The 19,438-nt window shown below is 35.8% G+C and overlaps 3 protein-coding genes and 1 long non-coding RNA gene across 6 annotated transcripts in view; 2 read left to right on the forward strand and 2 right to left on the reverse strand.

Annotated features, from left to right (window-relative positions):
- The window catches only part of LOC135834790 (ankyrin repeat domain-containing protein 6-like), a 92,538-nt gene extending 91,263 nt beyond the window's left edge, over positions 1-1,275 (reverse strand). The window contains exon 1 of the mRNA XM_065348756.1: positions 916-1,275. The gene's annotated coding sequence lies outside the window, so the exon portion shown is untranslated. The remainder of the gene's footprint in view (positions 1-915) is intronic.
- The window catches only part of LOC135834791 (uncharacterized), a 104,231-nt gene extending 92,015 nt beyond the window's left edge, over positions 1-12,216 (forward strand). The window contains exon 4 of the long non-coding RNA XR_010556763.1: positions 12,101-12,216. This is a non-coding gene — a long non-coding RNA (uncharacterized LOC135834791). The remainder of the gene's footprint in view (positions 1-12,100) is intronic.
- LOC135834787 (uncharacterized) lies at positions 1,429-13,439 on the reverse strand. Its single transcript, XM_065348754.1, has 24 exons — positions 13,137-13,439; positions 12,892-13,060; positions 12,673-12,821; positions 12,415-12,606; positions 12,144-12,343; positions 11,910-12,068; positions 11,677-11,838; positions 11,345-11,614; positions 10,994-11,269; positions 10,596-10,923; positions 10,344-10,525; positions 10,086-10,277; positions 9,671-10,011; positions 9,444-9,596; positions 9,128-9,360; positions 7,353-7,658; positions 7,109-7,286; positions 6,772-7,043; positions 6,558-6,685; positions 6,267-6,476; positions 5,959-6,179; positions 5,609-5,872; positions 5,394-5,532; positions 1,429-2,001 (listed from the first exon to the last, which is right to left on the reverse strand). Exons 1-24 carry the CDS (start codon positions 13,264-13,266, stop codon positions 1,462-1,464), a joined length of 5,394 nt encoding a protein of 1,797 aa, XP_065204826.1. The 5' UTR covers positions 13,267-13,439; the 3' UTR covers positions 1,429-1,461.
- A 135-nt stretch (positions 13,440-13,574) lies between these two features.
- fand (Pre-mRNA-splicing factor SYF1 fand) overlaps positions 13,575-19,438 on the forward strand; it is a 33,747-nt gene continuing 27,883 nt past the window's right edge. For all 3 annotated transcript variants that reach the window (XR_010556762.1, XR_010556761.1, XM_065348755.1), the window contains exons 1-13: positions 13,575-13,961; positions 14,037-14,160; positions 14,256-14,453; positions 14,524-14,823; positions 14,901-15,042; positions 15,121-15,272; positions 15,362-15,745; positions 17,984-18,097; positions 18,174-18,336; positions 18,425-18,534; positions 18,728-18,931; positions 19,004-19,120; positions 19,247-19,391. Coding sequence is in view for 1 of the 3 variants with exons in the window: in XM_065348755.1 (XP_065204827.1) it covers positions 13,777-13,961; positions 14,037-14,160; positions 14,256-14,453; positions 14,524-14,823; positions 14,901-15,042; positions 15,121-15,272; positions 15,362-15,745; positions 17,984-18,097; positions 18,174-18,336; positions 18,425-18,534; positions 18,728-18,931; positions 19,004-19,120; positions 19,247-19,391 (2,338 nt within the window). In the remaining 2 variants the exon portion in view is untranslated. The remainder of the gene's footprint in view (positions 13,962-14,036; positions 14,161-14,255; positions 14,454-14,523; positions 14,824-14,900; positions 15,043-15,120; positions 15,273-15,361; positions 15,746-17,983; positions 18,098-18,173; positions 18,337-18,424; positions 18,535-18,727; positions 18,932-19,003; positions 19,121-19,246; positions 19,392-19,438) is intronic.

The following is a 19,438-nucleotide window of genomic DNA, read 5'->3' on the forward strand; positions in this document are numbered from 1 at the left end:
GCCAATCCTCAAATCAAACGACTACCTATATGAATCGAGTTGCAGTTCAAGAATAGGTAAAAATACCAGCCCAAAGCCAGATCTGTAAATGAAAACCATCACATCACGTACCATACGCACGCCATCATCATCATCCATATCTATATGTAGAGAAGAGAATGACACTGGCGGAATTTCAAAACGCCTTCGAGCTGAACGGGGGCGAGACAAGCGTCTGAATGGCCTCAGGGCCGGACAAATTATCGGTTCGGGTCGTTCTAAATGACGGTTGTTGGTAAACGCTGCGATCAGCGAAACTTGCAACGATCGAGGTTGAGACCTTCGGTGGTCCGCTGCACCTTCCAAGTCGACTTCCAACTTCCAGACCGACGCTTTTGTATTGTATTTTGATAACGTACAAGGTCAGACTATATTTACATCAGTGATCATCGCAATAAGGAATTTGCTGACACTGTCGAGTGTCGATGGATAAAATCACGACGAAGAGCAAATGAAGGCAGGAGTTGGAAATAACCTAATGATTAATATTTTTAACCGGCATTAAAACGTAAACGGAACATGTACGGCGGCTATAGACGCGTGTTCGTCCGATGTTGTTCAATTTCCACGAAAAATTATCTTTTAAAAAACCACTTAAACCGATAGGGTCATAAAAATTTAGCCTCAGGGCTGCTGCTTCCACAATGACGCCAGAACTAACCTTTTTCTTAGGTAACAATGGATTCAAATTTAACCGTCAAATTCATCTCGATCGTAAAATGGACTTCATTCGATTAGAAACCTGTACCTTGGTATTTCTCATTTCGAAAAAAAAAATCATAGGTAGGTAAAATTACCTATCGAACTAAGTTCATAACCAGTTGCATTGATTTTCTATCTACTACACTATGAGAGAAGATCATCGTTGAGACTCACTTGCTAATTGGTTAATTTAACTAGTTTCCTTTTGCGGTCGAAGATTTTTCTTTTCCACCGGAAAGGTATCCACTCTACTGCAGGGAATTCACTCGTGAGATATGTTCACACCGAAACACACATCGAACTTACACTATGCACTACCGTATTTTATTTCGTTAATCAATCGAACACTGCTTGAACGTATAAAAATACCATAAATTAATTCGTATCGCCAAATGGTTTAATAAACAACAACAACAAAAAAACAACCAACCGAATTAATACGTTATAAACATCGCGTACTAACCGCGCAACGCTTTTAATTCGAACGTCTTTCGTCGAAGAACTGGTTCTGTTTACCTTCCGTGCCGCCTTCTTGGACACTACACCAGCGAGCAGCGGATGCAAGACGCACTCTGGCGTCAGTATTTTACCATACACAACGACCAGGTATCCGCAGTTACCTGTCCCAACTCCAGCTCCGCTCACAAACACGCGTAAAGTACACATAAATAAGAAGGAAACAATAAATTTAAAAAAAAAAGGGGAAAAAAAGTACTGTATTCAAGTCTCCAAGTAACACCTTAAAATACGTACGAAGTGGTTGTCACAATTATCACGTGATTTACTACTATTACCGATACCCATCGTCTTCCTCAAGCTTTCGTCTCGAATAGGTACACCACGTAGATTACAAAGCAGCTGAGTAACGACGCAGATTACGTTAGAAGAGTTCCTGCCAGACTCGCTGAGTAAGCCGAGGATTTCTATTATGGCGACTAGAACTGTCCTACTAGAGGTGTCCTTAACTTTGCTCCAGCTGTGGATTCGTGTCGAAGTGCTTAGCAGTGCTACTAAACTTTCATCGGGTATGGGTACTTGTCGAAGTTTGTGGAGTAGTTGAGAGATGAGGAAGATCACGTTCGAGGTGTTTTTCGAGCTGCTGAGTAACCCCAGCATTGGCACGATCGAAGATAAAACAGCCCTGGAGGACGTTTGGCGGATGGTTTGGCTGATCCATGGAAGGAAACCGTATTTGGTGACGATATCTTGACGACATTCGGGGATTCGCAGGCCGGCTGTGATGATGTCGAGGATTAGAAGCTGAAAATTGAACATCAAATTTGAGATTAATAATTAGTAATTACATACATAATTACAACTCGTGGAATGATCTGATTTTTTTTTTTTTTTTTTTTTTTTTTTTTTTTTTTTTAGAAAGAATCATAATACCTACTTGAGGTAGGGCCCTATTAAAATTTTTAAAGTTTATAAAAATAATATTCTGGATATTCTGGAAGGTGGAAGGGGAATTTAAACATATACTGGATATTCTGGAAGAAGGGGAGGATTTAGAATTATGGAATGAGCGTGAAAAAAAAAATCTCACAAATTTCCCCCCTACTCACCCTCTCTTATTGGTGTTGAATCGTGAATGAGAGGGGAGCTGCTCAATTCCCAGGTTTTTTTCAAATTTGACGGATCTTGGAAAAAATTTCCAAACAGTGTTGCCAAACCAAAAACATTTAAAGAATCTCAAAAAAATACGAAAAATTGTCAAAAAAATTCAATTCAACTTTCAACCTTCAAAACTTTCAACCTTCAATTTCAACTTGCAAAATTTTCAACCTACAAATTCAACTTTCAACCTTCAACATTTTCACCCATCAAAAATTTTAGCCTTCAAAACTTTCAACTTTCAAAAATTTAACCTTCAAAACTTTCAACCTTCAGAAAATTTAAACCTTTAAAACTTTCAACCTTTAGAAAATTTAAACACTTAAAACTTTCAATTAAAACTTTCAACCTTTAGAAAATTTAAACACTTAAAACTTTCAATCTTCAAAATTTTGAACTTCTAAAAATTCAACCTTCAAAAACCTTCAACTTTCAGAAAATTTCAACTCTCAAACTTTCACCCTTCAAACTTTCAACCTCCGGGAAAATTTCAACCTTCAAAAGTTTTACCCTTCAACCTTCAGCGTTGCAGATTTCCAAAGGGTGAAACTTTTGAAGGTTGAAAGTTTTAAATGTTGGCTGGTGGGAAGTGTTAAAGGTTGAATGTGTCGAATGTTGAAAGTTAACAACCTTCAAAATTTTCAACCTTCAAAACTTTCAACCTTCTAAATTTCAATATAATAGTACCTACTTATTTTTTTCATGTTAAGACATTTTACCTACTTAAGATAGTTTGGTCCCTTGCTTCCAAATCCTCCTAATCCTAATTGAAAGAATCCCAAAACAATTTTGAAAAGGGATCAAATTTGACGGATCTTGGAAAAAATTGCCACACAGTGTTGCCAAACCAAAATCATTTAAAGAATCTCAAAAAAAAAAAAAATACGAAACATTGTCGAAAAAAATTCAAAAATAAATCGCAATAGGTATAATTTTCCTATTTTTTTTTCTTTTTTACTTTTTCACCTTTTACAAAAAGAAGTATGTAGGTACTTATTGTTTTTATTTTAAGACATTACCTACTTAGATAGTGTGGTCGGTTGTTTCCAAATCCTCCTAATCCTAATTGAAAGAATCCCCAAAAAAATTTGAAAAGGGATTAAATTTGACGGATCTTGAAAAAAATTGTCACACAGTGTTGCCTAACCAATAACATTTAAAGAATCTCAAGAACAAAATACGAAAAAGCATTGAAAAAAATTTAAAAATAAATTACATAATTTTCCTATTATTTTTTTTTTTAAATGTGTCAAAATTTAACTAAAATTTTCTTACTTTTCCAAACTTAAATTTGCTTTTGTGATCTAAAATTCTCATATTTTTTTTACTTTTTCAATTTCTACAAAATTAAGTTTTTTTTCTTTCTTTTTGAGACATCACTTGGATAGTTTGGTCGGTTGCTTCCAAATCCTAATCAAAATAATCCCAAAAATTTTTGAAAAAGGAGATTAATGTTGGCAAGGTTTTGGTCGTAAAATGATGACGAAAGTTATGGAGAAAATCTGAGATTTTATGGTCAGCAATGAATCCCTCTCCTCCTCCTCTCGCTGGTAAAAGTATAACGTTTCTAAACTTCTAAAACATTTTTATTTATTTATTTATTTTCAAAGAATGAAAATTCAAATATTTTTCTGTGCTACTTCTTTTAATTTTTGAAATTGTGCAAAAAATATTTTTTGTACGGATTTTGGAATTAAGTCTTATCAAAAAATATTTTCTGTTTATTTTCAGTTTCACCATTCATGTTTTTCTAGAGAATGAGGAGGGGGGTAGAAGGAGGAGGAGAAAGTACGCAAAAATGCCATTTTTGAGCATTTTTTCAAATTTTGAGAATGATGAGAAAAATTTCATAGACAAAAATTAGTAAAAAAAAATTGAAAATATTAGAAAAACATTTAAAGTAAAAAAATCACTAACATTGACAAAAAGATTGCTAAAATTAACTAAAAGATCACTGAAAATTAGCGAACAACAAAACATAACTAAATCTAATTGGAAATTACCAAGGCTGAAATTTTCAAAAAAACTTCAAACGTTAAAGCACTTTAGGGACACCTTAACACTTTTTTACAGAGCTTTTATTCAATAGAAAGTCGAATTAAGACTTGGGATCCTTAAATTTGATGGATGTTTCAAATCAAAATTCCATCTTAAAACTTGTAAAAATCACTAAGATTAACGAAAAAATTGTAAACTGTACTGAAAAATCATAAATAATGAGAGAAAATCGACAAAATCAGAGAAAATCATTGAAATTAATGAACGTAAAAGTAAATAATTTCGAAAAATTTGTAAAAAAAATTATTAAAATAGATTTTAAAAACCAAAGTAAAATTCATACATACAACATTTTTTTGTTCAAAAAACATATTTCTTCACCTGTGTTTTTTATCATTTAAAAAAAACGAAATTGGTCGAACTCGAAAATTCCATGAAAAAGTCTTAAAAACATATCAAATAACATAAAAATACATACAAAAAAAAAAACATTCAAATTCATATCAAAAATTTGAGAAATTTTTTGCAAAATTGCACAAAATGTAACAAAGTTTACGCATTCAACTGTTCAAACATTCTCAAAAATAGGACCACAGAAAAAAATTTCATATTTCATGATTATTCATTCGTTTTTTAAGCTTACATTTTGAAAGAAAATGTTTCCCATTTCCACAACTTTTTGACAATTTTGGTCAAATACTAAAAAAAGTCTTTCAACTGCTAGATTCAGCACTGATGTTTCTAGCCTTCGATTTTTAGTTCTTTTCAAGATCATAATCCAGATTTTGACACGAGTTGTAGGATTTTTATATTGCTAAAATTTAATTTGATTACAAGTAAGATCGTGTGATGATTTTACGGTTAAAAATTAGAAAAGAGAAGAAAATGTACAGAAGCTAGTTTAAAAACATTTGGGACCAACAGAGAGCCCTCCTCGTCCTCGTCTCTCTTGAAAAAATTGAAACATTTGAAAGAATTGGTTCTTGGTTACGTTTTTATTTCAACGTCTCGCAGACTTCGATTAACCACAAAATACTCACATTAATACGTTCACTGGAAACGGCGGAGAAACTATACTGCAGGAGTAATTTGAATAAAAAGCATTTCTGCGACACGACCCAATCAGCTTTGCATCGCATTCCGTACTTGATCACGTTCAATATCCATTCTTGTTGATCCCTGTGATGAAAACAAACCCTCAAACTTTTTATCTCGCAATAAATTAAGCTTTATCGTAGTGAATAAAGAAACTAACCTGCGTTTTTCATCTATGCTGTAAAATAAGGCTAGGAAATTTGGTACGGTGGCTATATCGAAGCAAGGTTTGGCCAAAAGGAACTTGGTCAACGAGATGTACAAAGGGTGGAGGGGTTCGCCGATTACTAAAGACATTTGAGCTAAAAATACGGTAACTATGCAGGGTAATCGAGGTGGAGTATTGTCTTCGGGTGGATTGCTACAGACGCCAGTTTGTAAAGAACTAACGAAACGATCCCATAGTTGGATTTCTTTTTCACGGCTGCGAATTTAAAAGAAAAAAAATAGGTAAAGGTTTAAGAACGTATTCATCAAAGACTCAATGGAGTATATAAATGATCTTCGTACCCGAACAAATGAGCTTTGAATCGTTGCAAGCAATGATACGCTGCCATTCTAGTATCTTCGGCTTGATTAGCCAAGGCACAGATAATCAAAGCCAATCCACCGGTTCGAGTAAACTTCTGAACACTGATTCTCGACTCTGGAGCTAGTAAATGACTCATTACAGGTAACATGAACGAAATATCGTACATTTTGTGATCGTATGCGACGTAAGAGTCTTCAGGCTGAGAAAAAAATCGATTAAATTGGAGATAAAACACACAAAAATATGTACGAGAATCGAAAACAAACGAAGAAAATGAATTATGTACTTTTAAAGAACGGTCCAGAGGAAAATATCGAATAGTGTTTTTAATCAATTCGCCGTCCAGTAATTCGAGCACTTGGCCTGGTAATGGGAGTCGTTTCAAAGATACGCTGATTTCGGTCCGAATACTATGATGGGTGACCGCAGCATCTCCCCATAAATAAGGTCTACAGTCGCTGAATCGAATACCGTTATCTTCGTAGACTCGGAGAAGCTGTAAAGTAAAAAAAAAAAAAAATGTTCAAGGTTTTAACCACTTCAGAGATTGAAAAATACCACCAAAGTATCGAATTACTTGAAAAATAGCTTGATCACATTTCGAAAGGGTGGCTTTGTACGCTCCTAAAAGCAGAGGCACGTGATTGGATGCCATTAAAGAGGTATTCAAGGTGGTTAGAGTTATTAGAAGTTCAACCAGGTCACCTGAAATTTACAAAAAATGTAACCAACTGATGCTCAGTCAAATTCTCCCAAATGGGACGTAAAAGTGTTAAAAAATGAAATCTCACATTTCATCTCCGAATCTCCCAACATCACGTCGATGAATTCAGAATGCGATATGGTCATTTGGAAAATAATACTAGATTCTTCGGCAGCGTTACCGTTCTCGAATACTTTGGCACAGAATACTCTCAGGACTCGGATTAGTAAAGCATTCTGGGAATGTAAACCGTGTTTCAGCGACGATTTCACGAACTCTTTCCATACATCGAGTTTTAAGACGAATTCCACATTTTCTAGCAGCTCTACGATGAGCAGGATTTCTTCACAAAGCCAATCCCTGTATGTATAATGATTAAAGATTATTTCATCGCGAATTCGTAAAAAAAGGACTGATTTACTTACGTTTGATCACCAGATGCTAAAAGTTGATTCAATTTAGCCAACGAAAGCTCTACCAAGGTTTCGCTTTTCAAAGCTATTTCGAAAATTATTCTCAAAATTGCATATTTATTCACATCGAGCTCGTATTCGGGCCAATTTGATTCCAGAATGTTGCACAATTTCGAACATTTTTTCTTCTCTGTGGAATATATCGACTTTAAGAAAGGAAATAACGAGGAATATCGTAAGATTGAAAATGACTCACCGCCGAATTGCTGAATGATTTTCAAAATCAGCGATTTATTTTGTTCCAGCCAAGGGCATCCGTCTAATAATTTATTCAAATCGCAGATTTCGCTTCGATAAACTTGTGATAAGATTTCATCGTCGATTTCTCCAATCAAGTCGATTTTATTCAAAACGTCTAATAAACCTTCGATGTCGTTTAGGTGATTCTCAATAGGTAAGAGCTTCGATTGCAGGGCTTCCAAGCAACTGGGACGATACTGAATGAGAAAAACTGCCAATTTATTGATTCCAGGATGATGTTTGAGCAGATTTTCAACGTCCTCTGTTAGATCAAACAGAAGAATAAATAAAAATACAAAATTAAAAATACTCGAAAGCATCGAACGTTGAAAAAAAAACAATGAAAATACTCAATTTTGGACATCACAAGGGAACCTCTTGAGGTGTCACACTCTGATTTGAACGGGAACGCGATTTTTGGAAACAGCGTAGTCTAAAACCCCCAAAACCAAATTTTCAGCTGCCCAGGTTCATTTTTCGATTTTTGGCGAATTTTTGAAAATTCAAAATTGACTATTTTTGGCGATTCATGAATTTTTTTAAAAAGTACGTACTTGATCAATAAAAATGGTCAAAATGAGTCCCAAAACTAATATTAATAACCCAAATCCAAATTTTACCATTTCCAGCCATTCTGGAGCCTCCACCGCGATTTTTCAATTTCTCCAGAATTTTGAATTTGCTCCCAGAAGACGTGAATATGAAGTTGGGTATCTAAAAATCGAGTTGTGTATTACACTCGACCTGCTTAACAAGTTTATTTGCATTTGAGCCGATTTTGGGAGTGACACCTCAAGAGTGGTTTTTTGACCAGCTTTTTTCAAAATTAAAAAATCAAAAAAATCAAAAGATAACCGTTTGTGAGGAAATTTTTGAAATTTGTGCGAATCGCTGTATTTTTTCAAGAAGTAGCCCGCGGAGCGCAAATTCTACCATTTCCAGCCGTTTTGGAGAGAGAGTGACACCTCAAAAAACCACTCTTGACCTGTCACTCTCAAAATTGCATCAAATGCGGATAAACTCGTTAAACAGGTCGAGTGTAATACACAACTCGATTTTTAGCTGCCCAACTGCATATTCACGCCTTCTGGAGCAAATTCAAAATTCTGGAGAAATTGAAAATCGCGCTGGAGGCTCCAGAATGGCTGGAAATTGTAAACTTTTGATTTGGGGGGTTAGTTACAGACAAAATACAGCAATTCGCGTAAATTTCGGAAATTTCTTCACAAACGGTTATCTTTTGATTTTTTAATTTTGAAAAAAGCTGGTCAAAAAACCACTCTTGAGGGGTTACTCCCAAAATCGGCTCAAATGCAGATTAACACGTTGAACAGGTTGAGTGTAATATACAACTGGATTTGTAGCTGCCCAACTTCATATTCACGTCTTCTGGGAGAAAATTCAAAATTCTGGAGAAATTGAAAAATCGCGCTGGTGGCTCCAGAATGGCTGGAAATGGTAAAATTTGGATTTGGGTTATTATTATTAGTTTTGGGACTCATTTTGACCACTTTTATTGATCAAGTACGCACTTTTAAAAAAAAATCATGAATCGCCAAAAATAGTCAATTTTGAATTTTCAAAAATTCGCCAAAAATCGAAAAATGAACTTGGTTAGCTGAAAATTTGGTTTTGGGAATTTTAGACTACGCTCTTTCCAAAAATCGCGGTCCCATTCAAATCGGAGTGTGACACCTCAAGAGGTTCCCTTGTTAGAGCAATAAGTCTTACCATCGCGTAAATGTTGAACGTGATGAGGAAAAGCACTCAAATAAGAAATAATCGTTTCGTCGAGATCGTCTGTTGAAACATTGCATTCGAGTATTTCGATCATTTTCACGATCAACAAATTAAAATCTTCGTTTGTCAAGGGATATTCGAGACTGGAAACGGCTTCGTTGAACAAACATTTCATCAGATCGAACCATTCGGATAATTTTGTTTGTTTTTCATTCAGTAAAATGCTGAAAACCCATCAACAATCGATGTTACAAGTTTAGTAAATCATAAATCAGAGTTTAAAAAATTCAAAAAGAAAAAGTCTCACTTGACTGGAAGATGTACAAGTCTGGATAAAAGTTCGGTGGCCTGTTTACCAGACAGAGCTATGAATTTGATCACATCATCGATGGTGTAAGCTTCGCAATTAATTTTTATGCGTTTATTTCTTCTGATTTTTTCCAGTATCGTTAACATGAATCTAACACACGAATTACACAGATATGATTTTCTATCGGTTGAAAATTTGCTTCAGTTTCAAAAACATCAACTTACTTGAGCCTGAACGGAGATAAGAACTTGGAACAGTAATCTAAGGCGACTTGATGATTTTGAAAATTGATTACTGTTTTGAGAACGATTTCAGTAAACGCGTTTGATTTACTTCGTTCGATGGAGAATCCGTTTACAAAAATGTAATTAGTCAGAAGCAATTTTAGGCACAGGGCACTTTGTGTCTGGAGTTTGGCTCCGATGAAAGCTAACGTTGAGATAATTTCTGAGATTAGGGGCTTTTCTAGAATTTGTTTCCTTCGTAATTGAATCGCGTAGAAAAGACAAGCGTTCCATAATGATATGCAATCCATTTCGTTTAAATCTTGGAAGAATGATTCGATCTGAAATTTCATCAAGTATGAATGAGATAATTGAGACGAAAATCGAGATAAGAAGATCGCAAATGATATTTTACCGAATCTTGGGATTTTTTCGAAGTCATTAATCTGCTGAAGAAACGTTGTGTAATGGCATCAGGAATGACCGAAGAATTTAGCGAATCTATTTCCGAATCGATATTCCAGTAATTTAAATACTCGAGCAGATTTTTCGTCAAATAAGAATTACTGTATTTGCCAATCAATGTTGCCAATCCGTAGCAAGAGCACTGTAATTTTGATTAAATTATTCATCTGAATTCATCACAGATAGTTTTGATTAATGAAGTACATACCTGAGTGTGTAATAAATTCACCAGAACAGAGGAAACAAAATTCTGAACGATTTTCGTCTCGTTCTTGTTGCTCGTTTTGGTATTTTTCAAAGCGTACAAAAAAGCTGGCACGACCGGGCTCAATTTCACCGGTAATATTGTAACTGTTTCGAATTCATCGTTAGCGAAATCCATCAAACTTCCTGCAAACGATTTAAAATTAATTACCATAATTCCAGTTGTTTCTACTGCACCTGTCAATATCCTCATTACCGTATTCTTCGGCGAACACAGCAGCATCCCCGATACTAGATACGTTGAGATCTGTATCTTCGTACGAACTAACCGAGGTCACATCTTTGATAAATTTTTCATTTTTTTTGCTTAATACGCTGAGAGTATTGACGATTAAATTGCTGATAACAGAAGCTCCATCGGACGAAACGTTTTTGAAACAGTAGAGCCAAACTATTATCTCTTCTTCGAACCCGTCGAAAAATCCGGTAGCCAGGAGGACATTCTGAATTACGCCATCTTGCTCGGAATTAGCACCGGTTACGTAGCATTGTAAGAACTGATTCATCATGAACGAAAACTGATCCTGAAATGACAAATACAACGTAAGTTTGAATTAAAATACGAATAGAACAATGTGTCGGATATTTTCGTACCTGGCCTGGCTCTGGACTGTGAATTTGAAACGTTAGTTGAGCTAATTTAAACAGAAGGTCCGGGTTTTTAGATTCAGTCGTCAAATCGATGTTTTCCTGTATTCGTAACTGATTGAAATTCAAAGGCGACGTTTCACTGTAAAGTAATAAGACATCTGCAGCTAAAGATAAATACTCGTCGAGCTCCGGTAGCTGATGTGATTCTTGCGGATCCTCTTGAGCATTTTGTAATCCACTTTTGTAAGCTTTTAATATGCAAGGGCTCGGTACCAGATACTGGAAAATATTATAGCAATATAATTATCAATTTATCAACGAGAAATAGAAACAGTACGATGTAATAATACGTACTTTATTCAAAAAGTTATCGACTTGCAGCTCAAAAGTACTTTTAGTATTATACTTGCTCGTATAATCTCTCAAAATGGTCTTCAATTTCAAAAGTAAACATCGAATAAGGGATAAGATATGGAATCTGATCAAAGGATGAGAATGTACATCATCTTCGTTCACTTCTCGTAGTAATTTTTGTATCTGAGGTATGAATATGGACGAGGAAATAAAACTCATTGCTTTCTGATCGTCTATATTCTCAGATGGTAATTCTTGTTTCTCTATCATCTGGGGAAAAAAATAATAATTAGATGTGAAAATTCACAAAACGAAAAATATTCAATAGTTACCTTTTCCATGAAATTGATCAAATTGATCCACTTAAGTGAAATATTTGGTTGAATATAAGGTTCAGCTGAGTGATAAATCAACTTCATAAATTCCGGACAAAATTTAAGTATCTCGGTGACCAATTCACTTCGTAAAGGATGATCCCAAGGGGTTGGCATGCTCTAAAATAATGTTCAGATTTATTCAAAAAATCCCTTCTATTGGAAACACCTACTGAATTTCCAATACTCACTTCTAATAACGTAAAAATCAATTGATTGGGGCTTTTCCCAGCCACCGAACCGCGTTCTCTGAACAAAATACCTATTTTACTCGACGTACAAAGTGTCATTAGTAACGAATGCACCGAATTTTTCACTGTTTCTTCAACGTTAGCGATTAATTCATGATCCTGAAATAATATTCGGTATTATTTTATTCCAGAAACTCGACCAAAGTGCCGGAAAACACATCTACTCGTACACACCTCCGTAGACTCTCCTGCAGAAATACTGTAATCGTAAAGCTTATCCAGTGCTCGGAGTACCATCGTATTGAAGGTATGTAGTTTATGAGTTTTCGATATTCTAATATTTTCGACGATTTTCAAACGTAATGTGTTCAAAACTAGTACAATGATATCCGGAGGATCGTTAATCAAACCAGGCATAATACAAGTCATCAGTCCTGGAACGAAAAATACTTTAGAATCGAATACTTCTTACGATTACGAAGAATGGTAACCTATATAAGTATACCTTTCTTCTGGAGCAGTTCCGATATCAACACTATATTATCGTCGACCAAGAACGATAACAGATAATGAATAAAACACGTCCTTAATTTAGCCGAAGAAGCTCTCGTATCGGTTAAGATTTGCATCGTTTTTACATTTATGGGAAACAACGTTAGTAATCGTTTAGCTAATCCGTTGCTCAAATTAACCATTCCTGAAAATAACTCAACGTTAGTTATCTGAAAAATGACATTTTATAAACGCGAATAAAATCAAGAACCTGTGAAAAGCTTCAGAACTACTTTTCGATGACTAGTTGTGCTATTCACACTACTCAGCATATTCTGCAAAGTGTGCTGATAATCGCACAGTAGCTGTTCGCATGCTTCTTCTACATTTTTCTGTATCAGTAACAAATCCGTATTGCATCTGTAACACATGCTGATTGTAGGTAAATACTGTTGATATTTATGAAATTATATGAAAAATGTGAAATTACTTGAACACGATGCATTCTAATGCTGATAAAAGAGGATTAGCTACGGTTAGATCTTTCTTGCCATCGAATTGTTTCATCAATGAAACGATTTCTTTGGCACTACCGCCAGCGTTTATGTATTCGGTGACTACATCGCGTTCTTTATTCGTTTCTACGAATTCTTTTATAGCTGTAAACAAGATGAAAAGTAGATTAATGCGATGGGTTAGGGTAAATGTGAGTCGAGATGAGTGAAGTATTATTACCATTGATGGCATTTTCGGTCTTAAGTCTCTTCCTGAAAGAGGGTCCGAAGCTGATGGAAATTAGTTTAGGTGTTTTACTTTCGGTGCAGTTTTCGATCGATGTTAGTTTCCGTTTTGTAGCTGTAGACATTTCGAGGGTTACAGAATTTTCAGAGATGGTCGAGAGTCAGATGGTGATGTACTTTTGAAAATTTATCGCGAGAAATATATTTTAAATGGCAGAAATTTCACGTTTAGAGAACATATTTCATGCAAATAGCAATTTCGCCGAAACGCACATGTTTGATGTTTACAATTTTTTATTTCTAGTGATAACACTCGAGTGATAAGCGAAAAAAAAGAAAAAAGTTGATTCTGTTGTGAGAGACCTCTATCGATGAAAAAAGTAATGATGAGAAATTAGGAATATTATGCAACTATCCAGTTGACTGTGCAAGTCATTGGGATTTTTCTCATGGTGATCAAATTCAAATCTCAATCGTTTCTTTCTGTTTTTGTGTAAAGGAAATTAGAATTTATGAAGTAATTATTCCGATTTCCGAATTGAAGTGTTACGAAAAGTAATATTGTTCATGTGTTTATTGCTGTGAAGTTTTTCGTGGAGAAGTGAACGACGTATTGATCAATAAAACTCGTTAAAATGGTGGTGGATACGCGAACTCCTCGTATAGTTTTCAACGAAGAAGATCTTCCTTACGAGGAAGAAATCCTTCGTAATCCGTACACGGTGAAGCCATGGATGCGTTATATCGATCACAAAAGAGACGCTCCGAAAAATCAAGTGAATGTGATTTACGAAAGAGCCCTGAAAGAGTTACCCGGCAGGTAAATATTGTGTTTAATTACGTCATCTTAAAAGCGTTTTGGCGTCTTACCAATATACCTTTTTGTTTTTTTCAGTTATAAATTATGGTATAATTATCTGCGAGTACGTAGAAAACAAGTACGAGCTAAATGCATCACAGATCCGGCGTACGAAGATGCTAATAATGCATTCGAAAGAGCGTTGGTGTTCATGCACAAAGTACGTTTGTTTTTATTTATCTGAAACTCGACTGTCGTGTAACCGTGATTTAACGCTTACAATGTTTTTTTATAACGATATTCGTGTATCTTTAGATGCCCAGAATATGGATAGATTACTGCAACTTTATGTTACTCCAACAAAAAATCACCAGAACCCGGCGTGTATTCGACAGAGCCCTGCGAGCGTTACCGATCACCCAACATAACCGTATATGGCCGTTATATATTAAATTCGTTCGAAATTATAACATTCCGGAAACAGCCATACGAGCGTACCGAAGGTTTCTCAAAGTAAGTTTGAAGAAAATCGTATATTTTATGCTATCAGACTGAACGAATCTAACGCTTTGTATTTTTTTAGTATTCGCCCGAAGATGCCGAAGATTACATCGAGTACTTGATCTCTATCGATAGACTTGACGAAGCAGCTGTCAAACTGGCCGAAATCGTCAACAGAGAGCATTTCGTCTCGAAGCATGGTAAATCGAATCATCAGTTGTGGAACGAGCTATGCGAGCTGATTTCGAAAAATCCTCACAAAGTGAGATCGTTGAAAGTGGACGCTATTATTCGTGGTGGTATTAGAAGATATACGGATCAGTTAGGTCACTTATGGAATTCATTAGCTGATTATTATGTTAGAAGCGGGTTGTTCGAGAGGGTATGTTGATGTGTTTTTTATTTCAAAATAGTTTTATTGTACATATTTTGTCTGTTCTAATGTTGGCGGTTTTTTAGGCGAGAGATATTTACGAAGAAGCTATTCAGACTGTTACCACTGTTAGAGATTTTACTCAGATATTCGACGCGTATTCGCAGTTCGAAGAAATTAGTTTAGCGAAACGACTCGAAGAACTGAGTGAAGATATGACTCCAGAAGGTAGTTTAATTTCGTACTTAATTTTTTATAATTTTCGTAAACTATCCTCTTGTTTAACCCTTGATATAATTTCATCAGAGGAGACTGAAGTCGAATTGAAAATGGCCCGCTTATCTGATATCATGGAACGCCGTATGTTACTTTTGAACTCTGTGCTTCTCAGACAAAATCCTCACAATGTGCAAGAATGGCATAAACGAGTACAATTATACGAAGGTCATCCGCACGAAGTACGTCTTAACTAATTCGTTTGTGTATTTTATTATCATTTTAATACTCGTGAATTTTTCATAATTTCGTTTCTGATATTTATTTATAGATTATTAAAACGTACACGGAGGCAGTTCAAACAGTCGAACCGAAACTAGCGGTTGGTAAATTGCACACGTTGTGGGTAGAATTCGCGAAATTCTACGAGAGTAATAAGCAGTTCAAAGAAGCAGCTGTAGTCTTCCAAAAAGCCGTTGAAGTTCCGTACCAGAAAGTCGACGATTTGGCTTCCGTTTGGTGCGAATGGGCCGAAATGGAGATCCGAAGAGAACGATACGACGCTGCGTTGAAGTTACTCCAAAAAGCCACCGTATTACCGTCTAGAAAAGTGGCGTATCATGATGAAAAGGAACCTGTGCAAGCTAGGGTTCATAAATCGTTGAAACTTTGGTCTATGTATGCCGATTTGGAAGAAAGTGTTGGTACTTTCAAGGTGAATAGAATTCGTGTATTTATTTAGTAGATGAAAGAAAATTTCGTATTAGTCGGGGAACGCCGCGTAAGGATCACCTGCACCCCCCTGTCGATCCTCCGGGGCAACTTTTTTCTTAAAGGGGGAGTCCTGAGGAACATTTCTAGCCCTTGTACTCGAAAAAAAAGTTACCATACTTATAAAATGCCGGCCGTTTTGATTGGCAGGTCAGCCGAAATCGCAGATTTCGCGTTCCAAAATAGGACTTGCACGAAATTTTTTAAACGATATAAACGTAGATCGAATGATCAGGCAAAAATTCATCACCTGTCAAAATTTCAAGTGCTAAAGTGCGTTTTTCGATTTTTGGTGAATTTTTGAAAATCAAATTCAGGCTAAAAATGAGAGGGAAAATCAAAATTTTACCAAATTGACCAAGAAAGCTGAAATTTGGGATATACCCTATTTTCGACATGCCAAATCGATTGGAAACTGTTTCAACCCGTTTTGGAGCAGTTCTGGAGCCTCCAGCAGATTTGCTAAATTTGAAATTCCCACTAAATTTCATCAAAATGGAGTTGGAAAACTGAAATTTATTCTGCAAACTAATTTCAATGCGCTACGAAGTGCTGCAGGTAAATTTCAAGTCGTTTTAGAGCTTCCAGTGACTATTTTAAAATTACTGGAGCCTCCAGCAGATTTTTTAAACTTTAAATTTTTACAAAATTTCATCCAACGAAGATGGAAAGTATAGTTTTGAAGCTTCTAGTTACTTTTTGAATTTCAAATTCCCAAAAAACGCCATACAACCTTTCAAAAAGTTGCTGGAGGCTCCAAAACGACTTGAAATCTAGCTGTCAACTTTGTAGTGTACCGTATTGAAATTAGTTTGCAGAATGAATTTCGGCTCTCCATCTCCATTTGATAATTTTTTTGGAGATTTCAAGTTTCAAAATTTTACTGGGGGCTCCAGTAATTTTCTAAAAGTCACTGGTCGCTCCAAAACGACTTGAAATCCAGCTGCGGTTGGCTTCGTAGCGTATTGAAAGTGGTTTGCAGATTAAATTTCGGCTTCCAAACTCCATTTCATGAAACGTTGTGGGAATTTCAAGTTTCAAAAATCTGGTGGAGACTCCAGTACTTTTCAAAAAGTCGCTGGATGCTCCGAAATTACCTAAACCCACTTAAAGTCGTCTTCAGAGGGTGTCAAACTTGGAGTGCGCAGTAAATTTCGGCTTTCCATCTCCATTTGATGAAATTTTGTGGGAATTTCGAGTTTCAAAAATCTACTGGAGGCTCCATTAATTTCCAAAAAAGTCGTTGGAGGCTCCAAACGATTTGAAATCCATCTGCAGTTGACTTCGTAGCGTATTGAAACTAGTTTGCAGATTAAATTTCGGCTTCCCAACTACATTTTCATAAAATGTTGTGGAAATTTAAAGTTTCAAAAATCTGGTTGAGACTCCAGTAATTTTCAAGAAGTCGCTGAGGGCTCCGAAATGACTTAAAACCACCTGAAGTCGTTTTCAGAGGTTTTCCATCTCCGTTTTCAAGTTTCAAAAATTACTGGAGGCTCCAGTAATTTTAAAAAAGTTGCTGGAGGCTCCAAAACGACTTGAAATCCACCTGCAGTTGACTTCGTAGCGTATTGAAATTAGTTTGCAGAGTAAATTTCGGCTTTCCATCTCCATTAGATGAAATTTTGTCGGAATTTCGAGTTCCAAAAATCTGCTGGAGGCTCCAGAACTGCTCAAAACGGGTTGAAACAGTTCCCAATCGATTTGGCACGTCGAAAATAAGGTATAACCCAAATTTCAGCTTTCTTGGTCAATTTGGTGAAATTTTGATTTTTCGCCTCATTTTTGGCCTAAATTTGATTTTAAAAAATTCACCAAAAATCAAAAAACGCACTTAAGCACATGAAATTTTGACAAGTGATGAATTTTTGCCTGATCTTTCAATCTACTTTTGTACGGTTTGAAAAATTTGGTGCAAGTCCTATTTTAAAACGCAAAATTTGCGATTTCGGCTGACCTGTCAATCAAAGTGGCTGCCATTTTGTAAGTAGGGCCCCTTTTTTTTAGGACAAGGGCTAGAAATGTTCCTTAGGACTCCCCCTTTGAGAAAAAAATTGCCCCGGAGGATCGGCAATGGGCGCAAGGTGATCCTTATGCGGGCTCCCCGACTATATTTAGTCTTTAGTTTACACGCTTAGTTTTTATCTGAAACCTAATCATACTTCATTGTATTTGTTTTCAGTCTTGTAAAGCGGTCTACGATCGAATAATCGATTTGAAAATAGCTAATCCTCAGTTAATAATTAATTACGGTCTGTTCCTGGAAGAGAACAAATATTTTGAAGAAGCATTTAGAGTAAGAATATCAAATTTTGGTTCGATCAGACGATTGATTTGAATTCTTTGGTCATTCTAACTGAGTATTTTTTTAGGCTTACGAAAAGGGAATCTCTTTATTCAAGTGGCCCAATGTGTTTGATATTTGGAATACGTATTTGTCGAAATTTCTCAACAGATATGGAGGAAAACAGCTGGATCGAGCTAGAGATTTATTTATCCAGTGTTTGGAACATTGTCCTCCAAAATTTGCCAAAAGTGAGCAATTCTTTGAATTTTAAATTCATTTATGCTGAAAAAAAGTAATGTTTGTAGAATGGTAATGTCTCATTCAAATTTTTTGTAGATTTTTATCTATTGTACGCTGATATGGAAGAAAAATACGGATTAGCTCGACATTCGATGGAAGTTTACAGACGTGCTACTCAAGCAGTATTACCAGAAGAGAAACTCGAGGTTAGCACCAAAAAATACGTACCTTATCCTATCCGATTTTTATTTTTTTGAATTTGTTGAATTTCTCATTTACGAGTATTAAAGTTTTTTGAAAACTTTCGGCGTGACAACACGTCTCTGAAAGCTCTTGTGTTTTTTCAACAATTGAAATTGTTTTCGAGGTGTGATGTTAATTCGAGCGTTGTTTTCACAGATGTACGGTATCTATATCAAGAAAGCTCATACAATGTACGGTATCGATAAAGTACGCCAAATATACGAAGAAGCTATCGAAAATCTAGACGTGGAAGGATCGAAAATAATGCACTTGAAATTCTCCGAATTGGAAACAAAACTAGGTGAAATCGATCGAGCCAGAGCGATTTACGCGCATTGTAGCGAAATGTGTGATCCTAGGGTAAGCGAAATATTCCTAATCTCGTGTTATTTTGTTTGCGAAAGAAATTCGTTAATTTTTTTTTCATCGTAGGTAACTGCTGACTTTTGGGAAACGTGGACTAATTTCGAAGTGCAACATGGCAGCGAAGATACGCTTAAAGAGATGCTTAGAATTAAACGCAGCGTACAAGCTTCGTACAATACTCAAGTAAGTAACTTCCGTCCTGTATTATCTCGTTACGACGAATTGATAAGAATATTGCGGATGATTATGATTTTTCGTGTGTGTATGTACGATGTCATTTTATTTATCGCCAATGTTTTAATGTTTTAGGTCAACATGATGTCCGCCCAGATGTTGGCAGCTGCCGCAAACGCTTCTGGTACCGTTTCCGATCTGGCTCCTGGCGCTAAAGATGGTATGCGAATGTTGGAGGCAAAGGCAGCCGAAATGTCAGCCGCAGCTGGTGAAATAATTGGTAAATTTTCTAAATACGTAAACGTATTGTGTAGTATTTTTTCTATG

Source organism: Planococcus citri, chromosome 2 (assembly GCF_950023065.1).
Source record: "Planococcus citri chromosome 2, ihPlaCitr1.1, whole genome shotgun sequence".
Classification (NCBI taxonomy): Eukaryota; Metazoa; Arthropoda; class Insecta; order Hemiptera; family Pseudococcidae; genus Planococcus; species Planococcus citri.